Here is a 24244-nt window from a genome sequence, read left to right on the forward strand (position 1 = left end):
CTCAGATCTTGTACTTAGTGAAATTAAAAAAGTGAAAGAATGGGAGATAAATATCCCCAAATCTCAAAATAGTATTATATTTGTTGTGTGTTTGTGGTCCTCTTTCAATTGAGACACTGGAGGATGCTTCAGGAAAAGACCAAACACTGGATGTCTTTCAGTCTCCAACATGTGTTTTCGAGACACTGATATTAACGGGGAAACCTTGCAGGACTCAAATGCCTCGTCTCTGTTCCCTTAAACTCATTTGGGAGTGATTACCCATCAGCCCCGGGGGTGCACATTGTTTCTCTTTCAGAAACACAGAGTACTGTGTGTATAATGGGATTACAGACACGCTGCAAACGGTGTCCGCCAAAAGTCCAGTCCAGTGTCTATGTAGTGTCATTTAAATTTGTTATAGTTTGGGAAAATTGAACATCGGTAGGGAAAGTCAGCCAAGTAGGTAGGCGCTAGAAACATGTCAAAAGCGATAGACTACCGCCAAAATCGGTAGGGTTGGCAGGTATGTCAACTTTGTCAACGCTATGATGAGTGCACCATCCGGGTACTCATAGTGCAATGCATTTTGCCAAAAAAGTCAGGATAACCGGTTAGTTTCTCGTGCTCACTCGTGCTCACTCGTGCTCCGTATGATGCTGCTAATAGACAAACATGTAGGTGTTGACACAATGCAATTATATTATTGTTTTAAGCTTATTGAATGAAGATTTAATTATATGGGTTTGGTCAAATGAGGAAAACCCGCTTCAAATTATGAATTGATGAAGTGCAGTTGATATTAATTTTAAAGCAGGCAGCATTTTAGTATGAAGCCTGTATCATGCAGAGACTCTGTCACACTGTATTTATGGTGTGAGGAAATGTGCTGCTATGTGTAGGCTACAGGAGCCAAGACTCAAACCTGAACCTGATGTGAGATGAGAAATCCTGACCTGAGATGGCAGCTCAAAGCTCGATGGCAGAAACAGTGTGAAATTCAGCTCTAACTCATCATTCACTCTGATGCTTTGGGGGAGGCAAAAAGGAACAGAGAAGCAGAGAGGAGGGAGGGCAATCCTCCTAATTTGAAGCAAGTTGAGAGATTTTATGAACTAAGCTGTGAAATATGACTTTAATAATGGTTTCAAATGGCAGCGCCGTCGTCTGGGAGAATGGGAGGGAGACCAACATGGCGGAATAAAAGTGTGGAAACTAAAGAAGTTGAAATTCCTACGCTGGGATCAACACCAGCTCCCCGCCACCTCCCTCGGTCTTGCAAACTAAGGAAATGCGAAAATACTTGTGGGCGCGGCGACTATGGGCTCAGCGAAATCCAGCTCCATAAACTGATTATTAAACCGATGTCCCTGTGGCGGTGGCTTAATTCTGTATAGACGTTCCACTTTGCTTTGGCGACTTGCGGGGTGAAGTTTGGCCTCTGACGAAGTCGAGTAGACTGAGACAACCAACGTCTGACGAAATGTTTGACGGGAACCGCGACACGGTTTAATGGGGTACTGCGGCACCACCCTGGCTTCACCCCTGCCTTGTGGTGGGACTTTTATAACCGTGATGCTGATGTTTGGAGTGCCTTTTTATAGCTTTGTATATTCTTAATTTAGAGTTTGAAACAAACTGAAAATAATGACTCTGCAAAGTTGTACTAACAAGCATTCAATCAACTCAGACAGCGTTCTTGTTTTGAGGCTCAATGTTGGAGTAATGTTGGGCATTTATCAACATTATAGCAGAGACACCTCCCTGACTACATAGAAAGCACATGTTGGGAAAGTCCCTGTTTCAGCCTTGAGATCCTCCCCTTACTGTGGACAGGATCTCTGTCTTTGTGTACACAAACACATGATGCCTGCCACATTTGGTTCTCTGAAGAAAACAAGCACGCTGCACACATTTACCGTATGAGAAATGAGAATTTAACGACCGCATCACCACGGACTGCTGCTTCGAATCCACCGAGCGATCCTTGGAAAGAGTTAAGGGATGTTGTTCATTGTCACATGACATTAGGAGCACCGTCAGAAATTCTCCACCTCCTCCCTCTAAACCGCCTTCCTCTCCCTCCACCCCCCCTCCGAAACCCCCAGCCCCGTACGCACATCTTGCCTGCAGATGTGGCGAAACCGCAAACACTTCAAAGTGCCTCTCCTCAGACCAACAGCGTACCCTGACGCCAACTGTAAATGTCCTGGACGCAGTGCACGGAAAATATCAAACCCCCCTCAACTTGCAATGAACAGCCGAGCTGAAGGCAGAAGAGGGTTAGGGGTGGGGGGCAGACATCTAAAAAGGCCTCCTAAAAACACTTAATGACTCATCATTGTGCTGCGCAACAACAAGGGAGAGTCATCTCTGCTGTCTGTCTGCAGGCCAGGAACAGGAACACTGCGGCTTCTGCTGCTGCTGACGGACACATCTGTAGGCCACTCATCGCTGTGTTGGACGCTCACCTGGCAAAACACGGAGTGTGTCACCAAAACATATCCGCCGTCAAGGAACAGACGGCAACAAATTATTTACAGAAAAATAGGAGGTGGGAGGAGGAACAAAAAAGGCATTTGTGATGAATGTTCCCCTGATTGTGTTTGGAGAAAAAGGTCTCAAGGCCTCTTCTCAGTCAGCTTGGTTAAGATAATGATGTAATTGGCCTGGGCCCCTAAAGACCTCCATCACGTCCAACCAGAGACTTAAATAAAAAGCTGGGTCTGTTTTTGTGGTTTTAACCATTATTCTTATTGGTTATGATAACATTTTACACGGCAGCTTAATTGCGGAGACACAGCTTTGCAATGTCTAATGAGCATCGCCACATGAGGAAAGTTCAATTTCACACAATCATATAAAACACTGATATTAAAAGTTCAAACGAAGGAAGACTGTAAGTTATTACCCCAACCGTCTCGTGTAAACGTCCATGGAAACTACCATACTTTACATAGTTTGTTAAGCAACGCAGGACTTTTCATTAAGAGCTCTGGATTGGAACATTAAAATTGACTTTTTGGAAATGTGTTTATTCAATCCTATTGAACCATGCACGAAGGAATAAAAGTCGTCAATAAGTGAAAGAAATAAAAAATAGTAACTGTTTAGCTACAGAGAAGTTTCTGGATGTGTGTGAAATCATCTGCAGCAGCACATGTGCTCGCATGCTTGCATGAATGCATCATACATGGGATTGCGTGCCGGCACAGCCCTCTGCACGCCGTGTGATCATGAAATTCTGCGCCAACTCCACCGTGCAGCTCGCTGCCGTTTCTCATGGCAGATGAAAAACGCTGCTCGCTATCCCTGAGGGACTGCTGGGAAGGGTTGAAAAACGAGGGAGGGGAAACATGGCAACGTCTTCTCTGATTCCACATCCCAGGGAACTTTGACCTCCAGCAGAGAAACCAAAATAAAAATCCCCTTCTCGCCGCCAAGCCAGCACAACAGGAAGATGGGGTTGTGGAGGAGAGGTGGAGGGAGGGAGAACAATGAAGCCTCTCTCTTTGGCTCCAGATGGGTGCTTTTTGACAGCTCAAAGCTTTTGTTGTGCTGGAATACGGGGACATTGCTGCGCTTTGCATGGTTGCCAGACTTTGTATTTTTCGCGTGTTGACGCACCGCACCAGGGTTTAATATCACGGAGGATCCTCCACCACAGGGGAGATGTGGTGAGGAATGGACTCCCACCAGTGTGATGTATTACCACTGCTGTTTTTTTTTTATCCCAGCTAACACGCAATGCACACTCTTGTCTATTAACATGCATACACACACAACAAAGCATTCAGCTCAGATAAACTCTTATCCAATGAAGAGTACAAGTTAGTGTGTACAAGCAGGTACGACCCACTAGCCGCCCCAAATGACCTAAAAGAGGTAAACGCTCTTTGTTGGATCTTGTTTTTCCCGTTAAGATTTTCAGAATGGCTGGATTTCGTTAAAACTAATTGGGGTGCATGACACCGCATTTTGGTGCGGTATGACATTTTGGGATTTTAATGCGAAACTGGTTGGAAGAATGCTCTACCATTTTTTGGTATTTTTCTGACTTCCTATGGGGGTTGGGCATCACCAAAAGAAGTTTGGGATTATTTCAACAAGTTGGAGATGCAAAAACACATTTAGGATTATATAAAATATTGGGGGATTTGTTATTAATTGGGAATTTGGGAGCACAAAACATGGGCATTATAACCCATTTCAACTTATACATGCAGAGCACACAGCACACACACAGTGACATTTTTCTCTAATTTTAACCCATCCTAGTACCAGGAGCAGTGGGCAGCTATTGTACAGCGCCCGGGGAGCAATGGGAGTGAGGGGGGAAGGGGGATGTCCGGTGCCTTGCTCAAGGGCACCTCGGCAGGGCAGGAGGTGAACTGGGATCTCTCCAAGTACCAATCCACACTCCATATTTAGGTCTGGTCGGGGACTTGAACCGGCGACCCTACGGCTCACAGTCCAAGCCCCTACCGACTGAGCAACTGCCGGACTGAAGTGGGCAATTCAACATTTTGGGTGATTTAAACCACATTTTTAGGAATATAACAAATAACGCATTTTGTCTGAAGAAAATGTTTGGACTTAATAATAGATAGATCTTGCAAGTTAACATCTACCAACGTCTGCATTTACTTGACCAGATTTGGGGATTTGGGCATGCTGTGACACAATTTGAGTAAATTGCAAATAACAAATTTGTGGTTGCTTTGCCAACATTTAAGAACTGCTGACAGTTTGTTGCCACAATAAAATCAGTGACAATATTTGAAAGATTTCTGTTTTCCAAGAATGAGTATACCAGATAGATATTTTTTCTAAGAGCCCCTACAATGCCAGGGTCAGCCCAGTGTGAGTGTGTAGAAGAGTGTGTGTGTGTAGGTGTATGTTAGTGTGGCAGTTGTCCAGCAGTCAGACGGATGAGGTGCGATGCTGGCTTTATTCTCCCATGACAGAGGAGCAGCCAAGGCGCAGCAACCTGCATGTCTCCAGGCAAACAGTGACTTAACCTCATTACAGCTTAAAATAAACTGCAATATGGATTTGTTTTCAGTTATACTTTAATTTGGAACACCCTTCCCCCTTCCAAAAGGCAGACACACACTAATCTGAACTTTTCACATACTGGACAAGAAATGTCTGTGTTTGCAATCATAAATATTTTGTGGCACAAATGAGGTTCAGATCTGATCTCTGGTCTCGGAGTAATTGTGTGTGTGTTTTGAGCATGTGCGTGTCACAACCTTGGACACTGTTAAGCCAACAGATCCTCCTATATATAAAATCAAAGTAGATCCATGTGTTTTTGTTTTCCCTTGTCCTCATAAAACATATCACACGTTTGACTCATGAAGGATGCTGTAATCTCCATTGCAAGTCATTCTTCCTGTGATGGCTTAATGCGTGTGTGTTTGTTTTCATTAAGCGAACATTTTTGTAATAATCTGCCTTCTGCAGGCCAGAGGTTAGTCAATGTTTTGTACAAAGCTCGGCTGTGGTGGGAAATAGTTTCTTCTCACTATAATTCGGGCCATGCTCATGCCAGTAACAGACGTGAATGTTAACAGGTGTCATAGTTTGGTGTATGCATTACTTCACTCATGGAGGGTGCCGCCTCTGTGTGTTTGTTTTTGTGTGTGTTAAGGGGAACAGGGAACAAAGCAAAGATCATTTACCATAAAGGACAAGCTAAAGTGGCTTTTTTTAAAGGCATGATGTATCTCACCATTAACAGGACTCGCTTTATTATTTTTCCTATTTTCTTATGAAAGCTAAGGGGTACTTCAGTGGCCAAAATGCTTCCCGACTAGCCCAGTAGACATAATATCCCTCTGATTGAATGAAATTCCAATTATTGGATAAAAGATTGGACTAGGTGCGCCTATATTTTGCCCAAATGCCCTTCTAGGAGGCAAACCACTTTTTGGGTTTGTGCATTTGTCCCTGTTTATTTGGCCAAAGTGGCCCTCTAATTCCAAGAGCTCTCCTTGTGTGTGCATGTGTTCCTCCTCTTTGACCGGCTGCAAAACCCACTTTTTTTAATGGTTTGCTGTGCCTGGCGTGCACTCCTCTCTTGTTCTGTAGGTCAGGTTTTCATAGAAGTTGTTTTGCACGTATAAACGTTGAAATATTATAGACTTGTGAATGTCAAAATAGGCCGATGTGGATTATCCTACAAGAAAGATGCGTTTTTTGTCGACGCCACTAGATGTGGTCAGAACAATTAGACGATGACAAATGCAGATGAATGCAGCTGGTTGATATTTGTGAGATTTAATTTTGGTGAACTATATTACTCAAGGTCACCCCATAATTGAAATAGTAATCCATGAGCGCATGCCCATAAATGTAATTTTTGATCCATAGCACAGCAAGAGCTCCTTTTTAGCCTGTGTTCAAAAAGAGGTGCCCATTCCAAAAATGACCCCCGGCCCTGTACATAATCTGTACACGCCTTTGCGTTTGACACACACACGCACACACACACACACACACACACACATGCACACACGCACACACACGCACACATAGTGACTGTCAGCCATATCTATTACTGATTCAATGACCATGGTTTTGATTTGCAGCAATAAGACAGTACGTGTAATGACAGCATTAAGGCTTGTTCTGCATATATAGAGTTTCAGGGAAAATGAAGACAGATGCTTCTCCCTCGCTGCTCTTACACATCAACAGAAATAAGGCAAACACACATTCCTGGTGGCTACGCTGTCTGTGTGTGTTCTGCCCTGGCACTTGAAGGGCCCAAATAACAGGCGATGCTGGATGTCTTGACTTGAAGCCGAGGCTCCTTGCCATCGTCAGCCGGTAACGTGAGTAATGAGCTCTGTCAGACACTGGCGGCTGACTGACGTTTTCCACCGCAGACGAACCTCCCTGAGAGCTGATGGCCGCATGCTAACGACAGATCCATGCATGCAAATGGTGGCTTTTCTGACCAGCCCCGGTGGAGGAAGGTGATGAGATGATTGGCGTGATACGCCCACGAACAGCTCGAGGTCAGAACCCAGTGGAGAATTGAGATTTGGTACAGTGTATTCTTTGGTAAACATTACAACACAAGGGAGAGAGCAGGCCTTCAGGATAAAGCAGCGCTCACCACAAGTTCACTAACACATTTCACTAGCAAGACTTTTGTGTCTGAACTTCCTCAACTTGTTCTGCTTTCAACTGTCAAACACTGTTGTAATGTCATAATGTGTTAATGTGACTTGAGTGGTTTGGAATGGCAATTTGGGGGGAGTTAAAACTCTGAGGGAGTACAGTAGTGTTTCTGAAAATTCAAGTATTCAAAATGGGTCTTGTTTTTGTCAAATTTCTTGACAAGAGCAGGGTCTTGACTCCTTTTGCACAGTCTGTTCCACAATATCAGGTCTTGACACCAATATGTTCTCAATTTATCATTTAGGTTCCGACTTGGACACATTTTAAGTTGTTGTCGTTTCGTGTCTTGTTAACTTAGAGCATTAGATTAGAGTCTCTCGAAAACCTATTAAACTTTGTGTTGAATTTTACATTAATTAGTCAGCAAAATAATGAATCTTTTATAGTAAGTTAATTGCCCAGCCATGATTGGTAAACAGCTTTCCTGAGTTTCTGCATTATTTCATAAATAAACAATAATGTGACTATTTTTTTTCCACTTCATTTCATCTCACAGCTTTTCTGACCCAAACTCACTTTTACTCTTGTAATGTGGGAAGCTGTCTTACATTGACTAATGGACCATTTTGATTCGCCCTTTAAGTGTGGAACATAAGCAGATCCTCATGATTCAGTAAGAAGGCCCGGCATTGTTTCTTTTTGACAGATAGCTTGAGTTTAGAAAATTAATAGAAAAAAAGGCTTCTCATTTGTTTTGCTTTGAGTGATTGTTTCCTTCGTCGTGCTGGTGGAAATTTAAAGAGAAGAAACCAAACAAACAAAAACAGCATTTAAAAACCTCTGCTTTACAGGACACACCCTTTGTGTTTCTAACACATTAAGGAAACCTTGAGGCTACTCGTAAAATAAAAAAATAACATCTTTCTCTTTTGGCCATAAAATAAAACAAGATTGTCTGCCTCCGCAAAAAAACACACAGGCAGCACTTTTCTCCCTGTTTTCCTCTGAGAAGAATGATTGTAAATGCGTAATTAAATTAATAAAATAGTCCCGGGTAGTAAATCACTGCCCCCGAGGAGGCCTGATTAGTGCACAGCTGTATACAGTAAGTGTGTGTTTGTGCATGAATGCTTTTTTGCATGCTAGCGAGATGTATGCAGAGGTAGGTGCGTGCGGCAGTGTGTGGTTAAGGGTTAGCCTATTAAAAACAAAATGGCAACACAGGCTTTAAATGTTCCCCAATCCTGAGGGCAAGGCGCTCACACATTATTACCTCTAGCGGTTAGTTAGTGAGCTGAGGTGGGGGCGGCGTGGCATTCGGCTTCGGCACATGGTGCCAGTTTCTGCTATAATAAAGGCATTAAAAGGCTCCTCATTAAACTATTTTGGGCACAGGGGTTGGCGTGGTGGGGTTGGGAGGGGGCACAAACATTAAGGCAGAGGCACTGGCTGCCAGTGAATCTGTGCCAGGGCACCTCTATGTCACTGGTGGCTAAAGGGATGTAATTACAAACATATGGGTATTCATGAGGCTCTAGGGGACCTGTGTGATGAGAGAAAAGACTGAACAAGAGAGAGAGTTATGTTCAGGGGTGTAAATGAGAAAAAAGGTGCAACACTTTTTTAATAAGACCACGTTCACACAAAGGCAGATAAACGTGGGAATGCATGTTTTTCTCTCCGTTGTTGGCTTTGCGACAATTCAAGCCACAGTAGGTCCTTTAATAATAAGCATTTCAGCTGCCATATCCAGACAAATATGGACTAAATTAGCTTTTCCATTCTACTGTACTGATCCTGGCCCTTTTATGACATGTTATTGGATTGAAAGCAAATGTTATGGTATCTGTTTTTAACTTACCGTTAGTGGCAAAAGATCCGAAAATGCAACATAGCTTGTTATCGTAAATAATGTGTTCGGTCATGGGTTAAGCTGCATTCACATAATACACGGTAAAACGGCTCTGCATGTATCTATGGACAGAGCAGTGCCATCCGACTAGGCGGAAGTGCTAACCTTGTCACCAGGCGCTCAAATTATTTCAATTTTGACCTCATTACTGCTGATCTTTCGACACGCAGCCAATCAGATACAAGCTGATTGTAGCAGTGCAAGCTAGCAAAGGAGTTGATCATAGAAACATGGCTGTTAACATTGCAAGTCTCTGCAACCAACTTCGTGGTGAGCACAGAGAAAATCGCCTATCATGTGACTGCAGCTTTAGGGTGTATGTCTGGTTGTCGGTCCGCACCTGATCTCGCATACAACTGAGCCCTTAAAATGTTTTGTTCTCATTTTTGACTATATGCTCAAGAATGTTGTGGTTGCAGTGAATGACATTTGCATTAAAGAGGAGGAATTGCTGTTTTGCAAAACCCGAAATGTATAAAATAAATATTCGTTCATGTTATTGTTTGCATGGAAACTGAACTTTTGAAATTGCTATTGTAAGATGTTCAATCTGTTGTCGCCTGTATCTGTTTGGCGCGATTAGCTGCATCCAAAAACCTAACAAGTTCTCAGAGGGAGTCGTTGGACACAAAACAAAGAAGTATCCTGCTGAGAGACTCAAGAAGAGGAACGGACCATGTTTGTACCAGATGCTGGTGAGAGTAGATTTGGCTGTTTTAGAAAAAAATGTGAAAACGCAAAGGGGGGAAAAGCACTGTGACACATAAAATGCATCTTAAAATATATATTTATTAGCGTGGAGGAGTCCTAATGAGTCAAAGTATGTGATTCAGTCAGTTCAGTTTACATCAGCAGGAAAAGTGACTCTTCAAAAGAGAAAAGATCTTACCATAACCTTTTGACATTTAAGGAGTTCGGGACTCACAGGATTCAGGTTAGGTTATATCAGGAGTATTTGATTGACATAAGTAATTAGTGAAGATTGTGTAGCTTTGGTGGTGACTGTTGTGGAAATCAAAATGTTGTGTAGCGTTCGAGGTGCTTGATAATGACGACCATAGGAAAGAAAGTGGGCAGTCCTCCCCATGGCAACCCTTCATGTTTACGTTAAATGTGGGACTTTTAACAGTGCCAGGCTGTGATGTGGTGCTGTGGTAATCATGTCACTAACAGACAGAGACAGACACAGAGAGGGATAAGCTCTTTGAGAAATGATGAACACCAACAAACGCACTGATGAAAGCGTTTGGCCGCAGATTCAAACGGCTAATTTCATGAATACATTTAGACGGGCGTTAAGAAAAACTGCTGCGGTGGCGACAGCAGATACATTTATGGGGCTGTAACTCAAATTAGATAAACAAACGGCAGAAATCAAATTACTCGGCAGTCTATTGTGCTTGACTGTTGCTCCCTGTGAAGATGGCAAGAAGAGATTCTTTAAAGCTGTTCACACAAAGGGATCTGTGTGGACTTATTATTTTCTCTCATGATAAAATGAACCACATCAGTTCAGCAAATCCATCAATCCATCTAATCAATACTGTTTCACAAACAGTTCTGACCTCTGGGTCATGGTAGCTTTTTTCTGGACTGAATATCAGGCTGAATTCAGGATTTGACCTCCGCCTTGAGGTAATGTGTTTCGGTTTGTAGCAAATCACAGGTATAATTGTTTTCTCTTATGGAAATGGCCTTGGAGGTCAGTGATCTCCGACTGCCCTTCTAGGTTTTTTTCCTTTTTGTTCAGTCTGATATTTTATAGGAAATAGAGCGAAGCCTGCAATCTGGTTCAGGCAGTCAACTCGAGCACCCGTGATATGCCTTACTGCCTAAAACAACCAACCAAACATTCTCCGTAAACCTGGTACTCTATTTAAGCTGCAAGACTCAAACTATATGCTAGTGTTAATAAACATTTAAAACACGAGTTGTCTGACTAAACTAAGCATAACACCAGAACTTATTGTGTTGGCGGCAATCCTGTTTTTTGTTGGATGTTCAAAAGCTTGAGCCAAGGACTGACATTAGACCAAACTGCACATTCCTAGCCTAAAAACGTCCTATAACTTCCTTTGAGTAGAACAACTTTAACACAAGGACATGTGAACAAAAACTCTAAATCCACATTCATTCTGCTGCCATGTTTGTTCTCTGAGCTTTGTCACAAGTGTTCTTGGGGGTTCCAACACTTACAGTAAAGACGATGAACTAATGTTGAATGTAGGCAAACCTCTCCAGTAATCACACATACTGTATCTAAAGAGCCTTTCTTACATGTGCCATGTCTTACAACGTGCCTGGTCCTGTGTGTTGTGTCCATTATATGCCAGTGTACCTTTTTGAATGTGTGCCAATCTCTATAACTGGTTCCCATGGTACCAGACCACCATGTTCCCACTCCCCCGCTATCAGCTGGTGGGTTGTGGTTTGATACTGCAGCTCAGGAATCTGTCACCCGGAGCAGAAAGCGTCAGGATGTTTAGAATCAGGCCACAAAATATGGAGGTGGTTTCTGAGGGGAATAGCTCGTAGACTCTCTGGATCTGATTAACTGTGTGTTTGTGGGAGGATGTCTTGATCACAGTGTGTGTGTGTGTGTGCGTGTGTGTGTGTGTGTGTGTGTGTGTGTGTGTGTGTGTGTGTGTGTGTGTGTGTGTGTGTGTGTGTGTGTGTGTGTGTGTGTGTGTGTGTCAGTTTACATCATAACCCTCCAGTTAACCATCCCCTTAGATACCCTTTCCTGTTTTATGTTCAGCAAGTAGCTCCTGTGGAAGACTCATTCAGTGTAAACATACTTTTATAAAATTACAATTAAAACTCTTGGTGGTTGTTAAAAGCCTATAAACATTTATGAACGACTTGAGAATAATGTACAGTATACAGTTTATTGAATGTAATTTCCACTCTGCTTCTTGTGTAGTGAGTAAATTACATTTCTAACTTTGCATTTCATTACATTTGCATGTCTTTGACAGATTGAGAATATTTTTCTAAAATGTTGGGACTGATAATAGCAGACTGTTCTAATTTGTCTAAAAAAATTTAAAAGTGAGAACATAGAGAGGGCATAGTGGGTTTTATTTTCGAAATGAAGGGTATTTATTCAAAATAAGGAACATTTTTGGAAAAAGTAAGAACATTGTTTTGAAGTGTGGACATTTTGGAAATTAAAGACCCTTTTGGAACATGTACATTTTAAGAAAAATAATGCTTTTATTTGGGGGAAAGTGAGAATATGTTGTCCAGTCCTCTTAGGTTAGAGGATGAATTGTGTGTGTGATGATGGGTGTGGTTTTGGTCATGGTGGTTTTAAGGGGGTTGAAAGTTCATTGGATCGGATTGTTTCTCATCATTTATTCAAAAATATTTAAACAAAGATTATTTTTACCAGAAATCAAAACAATCACATTAAAATTCCAACACATGTTTCACTGACAACACAGCATCAGGGATCTTTTAGCAACTGGCTGCTACTTTTAATGAAAGCTTGTTAACTGGAGTTCACTGGAATATACTGTGTGACCTTTTGGTTTCAACTCACATTTGTAATGTTTTAAATCTCCAATCCAGTGATCCTATTTACAGTCAGATTAATAAAAAAAAATCTAATTAGTGTTATGTTATTGTTTATGAAGAACATTAAAAGACCTAACAAAGGAAGGGCATAAATTACAGTAATTATAACAGCTTTTTCTCTTTAGAACAATGAGTCATTATTGCTTTGCATATCCACAAACACGACACATACTTGGGTTTAATGTGATTAACTGAGCAGAGGCTCTGCATTTCTGTGTCATAAATCTCCTTACTCTGCTCTCAGCGGGAACTCCTTACCTCCAACACTGCCAAAAAAAGATCCAAATCCATGACTCCTGTTCTTTTTGTTCGCCTCCTAATGAAACCAGGTATCAAGGGTGTGGCAAATGAGCTGATTTAGAGCTTGTATACAGCTCAAAACTACCAGAAACTCAGTGGGGCGCCACTGCTCGCAATGCACCTATGCCAGAGGCTGCTAATAGGCATTCTCGCTTTGCCTCTCTCTCCTTGATTGGGACCAGATGTGTGTGTGTTACACTCTGGGAAATGGCTGAGATGAGAGACAGTAAGGGCCGCCAGAGCCACAATAAATCCGTGGAACGGCTAATGAATAAAACAACAGTGGATTAAATGCGCCATAGCTAAAAATAATTTGATTAAGAATCTGATTCGGCGGCCAAATTGTTGGAGGCCATGCTGCAGACAGCTGTGTCTTTATTTGAGCTCTGGTGTGTGAGGCCACATTTTCCCTAACGAGCTTCTACGAGACTTGGATCGAGGTCTTTTTATGGGGATTTCTGGGCAAAGCTCGGGGCCTAATGAATCAGTTGTCATCACGTGTGATTGCCTGTTTAAAAAAGTCCCAAACTTTCTGACGCTGTTTAGTCAGGTTCACCCAGGGTCAATTCAAAGTCAAAACACTCCCCTTCTGCAGCCAATAACCTGCCTTTATCAACAAGTGCCTCCAGCTCCCTGTCATTTTCATTAATCATGGATATTAGAGATGGTCTTTTGGGGCTCGATAACGGCCCCTACATTTGTACGGATATTGGCTTTTCTTCGGAGAGCAAGATAACAGCAATATGAATCTCATGTCTGAGCAACCCTGCCTCTGACAAAATGATTTTCCCGTAAAAATAAAATACGTTCTTACGCTTCGAGGTAAACATATTTTCTCCCCAATTAGGCTCTGCGTTTTGAACACAAAACATCATGGTTTGGCAAAAAACAATTAGGAGTTTTCTAAGTCAGTTCTTAATGCAAGTAAAGGCTTTTGAATTTGGGTTGGGCACAAACAGCGTTCCCCTAAGAGTCCTGTGTTTTATTCGCCCATTCAACTCTTCAACCAAGCAGACTTTAGTAGACTATGATTACCAACATATTTGTGAAACAATCGTAATCCTGGAGAGAATATGTTTCTCTCAAAAGGTCACTGACTGTGGTTTTATTGCATGGGAACAGATGTTTTAACAAGACTAGGCTAAACTGTGTGTTCAGTACAGAGCTAGATTCAAGATGTGACTATCCTAGCTTAGCATAAAGACTAGAACCAGGGGGAAACAGCTAGCTTGACCCTGTGATATAACATTTAGAATAACTGCCTTGTGGTTGTATGCTCTATTCAATACCCCGATCACATTCTTTTCCTATTTTAACATTTAAAAAAGTGTCATATTTGCATATTAATTCACGAGTTATAATAACCAAACATTTAACGACTTGAATGAGGATACTATGAAAATCAAGGTGTCCTCAAGAAGTTCCAAACATATGCTAGAAACCTTTTTCCAGAATCATACTCTGTTTAAAAAAACACAAATACAAAAACTCCACCTATAGGACATAACTGATGAGAAACAGAATCAGCTGGGTTTGATGCAGGAATGAGCCAGAGTTGTCAATTTGTAAGTGTGGTCAGGCTTCAGAAACTGCTCCCTAAACCTCAAATGACTATTTCTATGGCTGTTCTATCACTAGGTCTCCAAAACCAATCAACAAAGTTGGACGATGGGATGCAAACAGTGACCCCCGGTGTGACAGTCAGACACTTTGACACAACCATTCATCCAAGCATACCTGCCTTAGACTCCCAGTCCCAGAACCTGAGAAACAGAGGTCATTTGCCTTACTCCAAGAGGTTGTTTTCGTACTGTGTACAGTTTGGCCTAGATATTGGATCATAAAACCTATTACTTGTGTGTCAGTGTTGACACACAAGATGCAGCTCGGAATTAAGGAAAGGCAGTTTTGATCTACCTGCTTCCTGTGTTTGTCCAAGACTATGCTACGATAACTGAGATTGGATTGATACCCAAATTAATATATGTCATGTATTTCGTTTAAATACTTTTAAAGGCAGAGAAGCCCAAAGAGAGTTCATATTTGCATTTTGTTTAAGATTCCTAAATGAATGGTCTGAATGCCTCAGGCAGTCTCCTTATTTACATTTCTAGAACTTCCCTTGTGTCCTTTTGTTCTACTCCTGCCTTCCTCTCTCTTTGTCCGGGTGTCTGTAGCTGCTTGTACTTTTCATCTTAACACAAACTGACAGTCGACAGTCGACTCCACTCCTGACCTTCACCCGTCCGCCCTGCTCGCTGCAGCCTCAGTTCCCAGAACGAACCCGAACGTCTGGACGTCAGACTGATGAAGGGACTGTTGAAAAGCGCTGAAAACGTGAACGATGTCCATGAGCTCACTGGCTTGTATAAAAGAGCCCGCACACCAAACCGCCTGCCAGGGGAAACAGAGCTGGGAGGCAGGTGAGACAGGGAGGCATTGTTTGGGCCCCCTTACAGGTGAGACTCCTCACAGTCTGCAGCAACAGACCTCTCTTTAGATGGATCAGGGACACTCTCCAAGAACATTAAGAGGGCTTGGCGTGAAGTTGGCACCACACAGACTAAAAGCTCGGTCAGGAGGAAATGGTATTGATGGACTACTGGTGTTATTACAAGGTTTAATATGGCTTTAGCAAAATTAAGTGAGGAAATCTGTAATGTTGTAAATGTTTTTCCTCAGCAACACCAAGGGTCACATGTGACATTGTCCAAAATATTTAAGTAATTTAAAGAAATAAAGTAGAATAAGTAAATAGGAAGGTCAATCAAGGTTGTTAAGTCCAATATCATCAAACAAAGCCAAAGACAAAACAGAACCACTGAAAGGGAGCAGATAAAACTGTGGATTTAATCCAAGTAGCACTTTCTTCTCCAGAGAAAACAGAGAGGGCAGAGAAATAAACAGTAAGATTGAAAAACAGACGCTGAGGGTGCGGAGATTGAGAGATAAAGGGAAACAGTGTGCATGATGTCAGGTCGCTGTTTTAGTGCTGCAAACTGGCTGCAGATGGCGGAACGAGAGGTCAGAGATGGAAATGAACAAATTCAGAGCAGCAGCTGAGCGGAGAGGAGGGGCTCTGACCGGGACGAGGGTCAGCGTCGAGCCGGCAGACAGATTTTTTAAACGGCAATTAGAAGTTCCTCCAGCTTCTAGCTCAGAGCCACGGCGACAGCCTGACCCCTAATCATCCTCAATTTCATTCAGGTTTGAGACGTGTCTCCTCGGATTGGCTGTTTATTTTTCACAGCGCTTCCTGTTTGATTGAGCACCACGGGCTGTATGTCTTTGTGGATAACAGGGAGGGCAAAGGTCAGGTGCACACTTACCACACATGTTAAATCATCCAGCACCACAAGCAGTCAATCTTCTTCAATGTATCTTAAATGTATCTCCGTTATTAACATTCCTAAAACAGCATAGGGCCATTTGTATTTGTATACCCCTGCAATTTTTATTTTTTTTAACCTAAATGACAGCTAGCAGATTTATCAACTGTAGCTGGTAGGCTAATTAGCTTAAACTGGTTGGTTCCCTTTATAGCAAAACCATGCAGTCTATCATGCTAAAAGACAGCAACATTACGTCTGGCCGTTGCCTCATTTGAGACCGTTAAGTTGCTTTTTTTGCAATTTGTGATGATTCACCCAAAACAGACAATGCACCGACTGTATATATGTTAGCTGTAAGCTAGCTAGCTTGTGTGCCTGTCTGTTCAGTTTGTTGACTAAATGAAATGTGTACGTTTCTGTAATTGATTGATCATTTCTTGCCATTGATTTTTAGCTCTGTTTCAAGTCTGCCCTTTGTGTTATCTTAAGACATTAAAGCTGCATCTCCTATACCTCAAAGTGCTGGGGAAAAGTCCTAATTTCATCTGTAACCCCAGAAAGAATAGCTAATAGGAGTATACTGCTTGTTCATAGAAGTTGCACTACAGCTCCATGTACCTCATGTTGACATGTTAAACTGCCAAAGCTTGGTGTGCTTTGTCTCTTTATAGTTGTTAAGGTAAGGGCTTTTCAATGGAGGGGATAGCCTTTGGGAAGAAAACATTACCATAGTTGCTGAATTCATCCCGAACTCATAGCTGACTTATTTCCTTCAGTTTAAACCTCGACATGCTTTGCTTTTTTCAAAGAACCAGATAATTACCCAAAGTAACAATAACTATAGTTTGTTTTTTTGGATTGAGTTTCCTTATTGTTTTTGTAAATGGAATACTATTTGCCATTGTAACATGTAATTGAGTTGATGTTTGAAGGTTTTACTCAATTAATCTCTCTGGTTCCTACCCAGGAAATACATTTTAGTTAAACTAACCGTGAAACTTCAGATTTATGTCCAATGGCTGTGTAAGAGAGAGGAGGAACTTTCTCTGGTTCTTCGAAGACGCGTCTCGTCTATGGTCTCGACACACGTGGACGACAGATCTGACATGTTGAACTTCTGAACTGAGTGCAGCCATCATGGTAACCTACTTTTCTCCTATCAGTTCCACCCATTCCTACAGGGAATTTATACACTTCCCCCACCTCTAACCCTGATGTGCCTCCACAGGTCACCTCAATAATGAGCCATGTGGTCCCCTCTGGCGCTCACTAATCAGGGATCCAAGGCCGTCCCATCCTCGGCCCGACGCCGCCGCTGCATCAACACACTCTGAACCCGGAGAGGTTGTCTCTCTACCATCTGGCCTCCATGCCTTGCCCTGTCTCCACTCTGCCGGCGATTTATGCCCTCCTGAGGTGTTTTGCCTTTTAACTTGCACATAATTGGCCCCCAGATGCAGAAAAAGATGTGGGGGCCAGTTTTTATTAGTTGCCAAGCAGAGGTCATTGTTTTTGCATTGCTCCGACTCTTCAGCGCTGCCAAGGTTAAAAAGACACGCTTTATGTTGAACCAATTACTGAAAGAAATAAGGAGTCCATACAAAGTCATACATAAATGACGGTAATGCTGGAATTTAGAGCTGAATGAACCCAGTGTGTGATGATGTGTGCTAAATGACAGTGGTGAAGGAAGCAGTAAAAATCAAATCATATGAACTCAGCCCTTTTCTACAAAGTCCTGAAATACCTTCTGTCTTGTTTCATGTCCGTAGGCTCCACCTCCGTGACTTACTCACCAGACATGATACGTCTGCTGTTAATTTGTATGAGTTAATAGGCGATATTCACAAGAAAAGCACATGACATGGCAGGCATAAGAACCTTCAAAAGTCTGATTGAAAGTCAGACATCACTTTAAAGCGTAACCATACCAAGTAATAAATGGTGACCCCTAATGTAATGTTGGGACTGATTATAGCAGACTGTTCTAACCACTGAAACATGGTACAAAGGCTATAGCTAAAACATGCAAGGTATTCAGGGAAAATATATTCTGTGTTTTGATTTGTAATGAGCCTTCAAGCTCATGAATCTATTCCTTAAACCATTCGACCTTCATGGATTGTTTTTCATCTTCTCTGCTGTTGCTGAAGTCAGCCTGATGCCCTGATTTAGTAGACTTGCTAGACATTTGGGAATTAAAAATTAACATATTAAAGTCAATGTGGATGGATAGATGGGTTAAGGTAAAAAGTATTTATAATTAAATATCTAAGGAGAAACCTTTCTGCTTAATTTATTTTTTTTGGTTGATTCTAGTTTATTTTCATATCTGCAAAAGGGGACGTAGTATAATAAACCACACTCTGCACACAGGGTGTGTGTAGCCCTCTTTTTGCCCTCCTTTGCAGTACAACCACTTAAATGTCATGCTGCTTTCACATGAAGCACTTCTTTAATTAACCTTTCACCCCTCTGACACACGGGCAGTCGCTCTATAAGAAAAGAGCTAGACGGGGCAGTGGATGAGAAATTAAGCGGAAAATTGGCGGAAAATGAAATGAACACCATGAATTATGTGCAGTCTTTTTGCATCAGTATCTTTAGGAAATTAGTGTACTGATTAGGACATTCCGAGGTTGGAATTTAATAAGTAACCTTATCATTCTACTTCACTACATCTCAGAGGGAAATATAGTAAATGTTACTTAACTTAATTTATCTGACAGCTTTAGTTACTTTTCAAATTAAGATGTTTGCAGACAAAACTGCTGCTATTCCTTTGAATATTTGTTATAATTGGAATTTATCTGTAATAATATTGAGGCTTGTGCTGTTGGTTGGACAAAACAAGTATTATGAAGGCATTACTTTGGGGTAATTGGGACACCATTTATCACTAGTTAACTGAAAATGATTGATAATTAATTGTTCAAAATGACTCCCATTTCAACCAATTACCAAAGTAACATATCTTACATTAATGCATGAGTATCCTAATAATAATAATCAAATGATATAACATATAATAGTTTAACAGCAACAGGGTACATTTTTCTACTTTAAATACAACATTTTCATGATGACATACTTGTATTAAAGTAACATTCTCAATGAAGAACGTTTAGGTTAACTGTATGCTGTACTGTTAGTATTTTTATTAACCTAAAGCACATAAATACCAAGTGAATTTATTCAAGGGAACTTTTAAAGGAGATGTATGGAGCTAGTATGTAGTACACCATAGATATGCCCTTCGTATTATAATCTACAAAGTTACCTTTACGTCTTAAGGTGCATACAAAATCTAGAATAATATTTTATCTGTACTACAAATTGTATATGATGATAGCAATGTGTATTGTTTTATTTAAATTCACATTACGCGAGTGTTTATTTTCTTTTTATTCAGGCGACATCTGTAACTTCAAACTCACGGGTCTTCTTTTGGGTCCTTAACGTGGCATTAATAAACAAATATGGCGGCGAGGTTTTGAGCTTCACAGTTTATCCGTCTTTTAGAAGTTTAAAATGACTATTTCAGGTCAATAAGCTAAATATTTACTACATGCATAATTATTGCTGTATTACCTGCAGTATTTTAGGCGTGAAGCTGTAAAATGAGCGGCTGGGCCGGCTTTTCTGACGAGGAGTTACGGAAGATGCAGCCGAAAGGTGACATCTCTTCCTGCTAATTATAGCCTTGGAAGTTAGCTTCTGACTCTAGCTCCCCCACTTGTTGACATGTTTTGAAATAAAACGTTACATTAAGTCGAATCATTTTGTGTGACATTTTTTCTGCTACATGTGTTTCCAGACGCGATGGCCGTTGCGGCTGCCCGGGGACGAAAGCCGGCTCCAGCCAACCGGAGTCGACAGCAGATACAGCGGGAGAATGCTCTTCAGATGGCCGCTCAAAAAAAAGCGTCTCATTGTCTCCCACCGGAGCAACAACTCACCAAACCGCCGCCAAGGGAAGAGCCTGAACCTCAGCCCACAGCCCCGGCAGCAGCAGCAGCAGCTCCGGCTGTCAGACAGGAGGTGCTACCTAAACCAAGCGAAATAAAGCCGGCTCCAGAAGAGGAGATCCCGGCCGTCAAAGAGCTGGAGAAACAAGAGGTGGCACTGTTAGTATGTTTTCCTTATTGTACCTACTGCTGGGATTTCACTACATTTGGTTGACAATTTATTTTCCAGATAACAGTTTTTCCATCCCTTTCCTGTCCAGTGAAAACCATTTATCTACAGATATGTTGCTTTTGAATGTTTGTGATTAAGTTATACTACTTCTTAAGCCTAATATACAAGTTAAAAAGCCTCTTGGATCAGCTGTAAATGCATTGTCACAAAGCTGAAAACAGGGCTGTTTTTCTAACCTTCGTTCCGGTGCACTCCGATAGCATTTAGCACTACATCGAGATTAAGATTAAACTAACTTCTTTTGGGAACACCCGCATATAGGTTACCTATGGAGTTAGCCAGATTTGTGTAAATTACTGTTCATGGTCATTTGAAAACAAATGCCGGTGTCGGACAGACACAAACACACCGAACACAGAGCTGAGCTGAGCAGAGCACATACACACACACATCATGCGCCTTGGTGACTGGACATCTCCTTCATAAAACTAATAAAAGGGGGAGTAATCGGGCAGTTCGATGTGTGTGGAGGTGTGTGTGGAGGTGTGTGTGGTTAACACGTAGCAGCCTGCAGTCACTCGCTGTTCTGATGAAGGTTAACCCAGTGAAGGCGGTGCGTAAAAAGGCACAGCTCTCGGTGCGCTGGTGCTGCACTTCTCAGAGGCGGATTATACGTCCCGCTGCCTCATGAAGTGAAGGAGGTTTTCCTTCTATAAAAGAGCTGTGGGCAGCAGATACCGTGAGGTCCCGGACATGAATTCATAGATCAAGGCAGACTGGTTTACTCCTGTTTTGCCAATCCGGTGCTTAAACAAATAGCTCTACACCCCTGGCCGACATGTCCTTAAAATGAAGTCCGAGTTTGAAATATATCTCAAATAATGTATGCACTGCCATTTCCCCACATTAACATAACAGTCTGCAATCAAACTGTTGTCTCCTGTGCGCTCCTCTTCCTACTTGGCGCACCGGTAACTTTCTCGTGCGCACAAGAGGCTGAGACCTTAGGCTGAGCCGCCGAATCCCTCGGAACATCATAAAAGCCATTTTCAACGGTTTTCTGGTGAAAGTTTAACTAGGCTACTGGATGAAATAATATGACTGGTGCGAAAATTATAAAATATTTTTATATATTTATAATTCTGCAAATATTACGATAAACTCACAGCTATTTCGCGGCCCGGCAGTAACACCTGGGGTGACCGGGGGTTGGAAACCCCTGCTTTAAACTTTTATGTATCTACGTTATTTTTGAATAACCACCAAACCTTTCTGCTGGATTCGAGGCAACTTTTATTTACTTTGCATCAAGCTGCCTTTGCATACTTGTTTTGAACTATTTCTGCCATAGGAGACCCAAACCTCCTTTCATGCTGTGGATTTAGTTTTTGTTGGGCATTTAAAAAATATTAATGCATTTGGTGTGTTCATTTCTCTGTTTGATTACAGACGGGAACAAACACGTCTGGAGCATCTGCAGCAAGAGCAAAAGCTAATCGAAGAGAGGAATAAGCGCAAGAAAGCTCTGCTGACAAAAACTATTGCTGAGAAGTAAGTCTGGATATCTTGTGGCACTGTAGTGTGCAACCTGTTTTCATGAAAGTAAGCCCAACATTAAGGCCAAATTAAGAAATATAAGAGTTTTGTATCTTCCACAGGTCCAAACAGACTCAGGCAGAGTCTGTGAAGCTGAAGAGGATCCAGAAGGAGCTCCAGGCCCTCGATGACATGGTGTCCAATGATATCGGCATCCTAAGAAGCCGGATAGAAAAGGCCAGCTGGGAGTTCTCCGGTGCCAGGTAGAGAGAGACATCTTGTGATAATAACCAACTCTAGAAACTAAGCTAAGGTTGTGCACATGACAACAGCTACAGACGCAGGATCAGGAATCCAAATCAGAAAAATCCCCCAAATCTTCCCTGGCAGTAAGCTCCTATAGAGTCGTGAAGGAATGAGTCATAACACCTCGAATTGAGTTGGCATATGTCGGTAAGATGCCTGAAATAAGTTCTGTAGTTAATACAAGATCAATAGATTTTCACATGTTCTATGACATACAATGCGTCAGTAAATACCCCAATCATGAATGTCCAAAGCTTCTATGTAGGATCATAACAGTGATAACTGCTTACAATTGACCAAATGAGACTACTAAACGTCATCACAATGAACACTAGTCCGCCTTTAGTTTAGCAGCGGTGACGCAAAATGACATGAGTGATGGAGTTTGTTTATAGCCTCATGTTAGCATTTTTTTTCCTGCTGATTGCATTTAGGTTTAAAAAAAGAAGGCAGTGGTGTTAATATGTGGAGATTATCCTGCTGAAGAAAACATGCAAGTATCATAAATGTTCTGCCATTCTGCCACGGATGTTATTTTTTTATAATTTTCTGAAATCTCTACTTTACTAATTTACTGAAATGGCCCTTGCAATGGTAACTACAAACATATATAGTCACTGCAACACTTCATACAAGCCCTTATTTAAGTGTTAGAGAGATTTAGTCCCCGTTTACACGAGGACGAAGCGGGTTGTATACGCATAGTTTCTCTTGCATATAGCCCTTTCGTTTACACGAGGTCGTAACAAAACGATAGAAACGGACCCCGCAAAAAATAATGTGTCCCAAGGTGGATAGATCTGCAAACGGAACACTCTGGGGAGGCAAACGGCTCCGTGTGTACGCCTCTATACGATCATTTTCTGATAACGATGAAATAGCCTCGTCTCCCTCTCCCCACGTCTCCTGCTCAGAGATCAGCTGCTGGGCTGTCAGAAGAGGGGGAGGAAAAGAGAGGCTCCGTTTATTATTCTTATATTATTATATAGAGTCGTTTTTTTTTAAAGCTCAATAAATATCAAAGAAGACCTCTGACCGGCACTTTTCTAATTTTGTCCAGAAGATTTAAACTTTAACGGACATGTTGACCGGCGGAAAAAAAATGTTAACGGAAACTCTGCCGCACGGTTCCCTCGTCCCTTGGAAGAAGCGGAGAGGTGGGTGTTTTTCATCTGCTGGTGGACTACTGGTGAGATTTATAGTAGGAGCACACGCCGTCCACCGCGGAGAATAAACAGAATGGCAACCATGCTCCGGGGTCTTCTTCGCTGCTGTTGGTGTATTTTGTGGCGGCAGCAGCGCCACTTACAGGCCCGGCATATGTACTACAGCGTTTCCAGCTGTCTCGTGTGAACGGACACGTTAAATGAATCGAATGAGTGTGAACGGAAGACTTTTTTGAAAAGGCATACGGTGAATAAACGTTCCCGTGTAAATGGGGTCTTAGAAACAGGCATCTATCAAACTTCTTCAGTGTTTCAATTTGAGCCAAGAAAAGGGGGCAGCTCTATATGTAAAGTACTTACAATCCCAATAGCCCATTCACACTGTGATAGTGGCGCTCTTGCAGAATCATTGCATGTTAATTTGATGAGTCTCATAAAATGTTACCTTCTTTTTGTGGATGTCAAACGTTGGGGCAAATGGCTGGATTAATGTAGCACAGTATGGAGAATAAAATGCAGACAGACACATCATCAACTCACAATATTAATCTGCTGTCATATTTAAAAACATGTTTAAATGTGCTCAAAACCTCAGATTCAAAACAACCGGCCCTGAATGCAACAAACTGTGTGTATTCTGCATGATTTGAGGTTGTACTCTGATTGCTTGGGAGCTGCTGCAACATTTTGAAGCAAGCTGTCTTTAGTCTGTAACGCTCTAAATCAATTGGTTCACATGTCTGTTATGACCTGGCTCAAAAGGCCACAACAAAGTGGGAGGTACACCATATAAATGGTTAATAAAAATATGTTTATTTAAGCAAAGTAAGCATGAGGTGTGGACGTCAGTATCAGTAGTG

At 41.8% G+C, this 24244-nt stretch overlaps 1 protein-coding gene across 1 annotated transcript in view; it reads left to right on the forward strand.

Moving 5' to 3' along the window:
- The first annotated feature begins 19725 nt into the window (after positions 1-19725).
- Positions 19726-24244, forward strand: part of gorab (golgin, rab6-interacting) — an 11527-nt gene continuing 7008 nt past the window's right edge. The window contains exons 1-4 of the mRNA XM_010778893.1: positions 19726-19911; positions 20054-20363; positions 21826-21927; positions 22035-22175. Of these exons, the coding sequence (XP_010777195.1) occupies positions 19857-19911; positions 20054-20363; positions 21826-21927; positions 22035-22175 (608 nt within the window). The 5' untranslated portion in view covers positions 19726-19856. The remainder of the gene's footprint in view (positions 19912-20053; positions 20364-21825; positions 21928-22034; positions 22176-24244) is intronic.

This window comes from Notothenia coriiceps, unplaced genomic scaffold (assembly GCF_000735185.1).
Source record: "Notothenia coriiceps isolate Sejong01 unplaced genomic scaffold, NC01 NC01_scaffold00019633, whole genome shotgun sequence".
In the NCBI taxonomy this organism is placed as follows: Eukaryota; Metazoa; Chordata; class Actinopteri; order Perciformes; family Nototheniidae; genus Notothenia; species Notothenia coriiceps.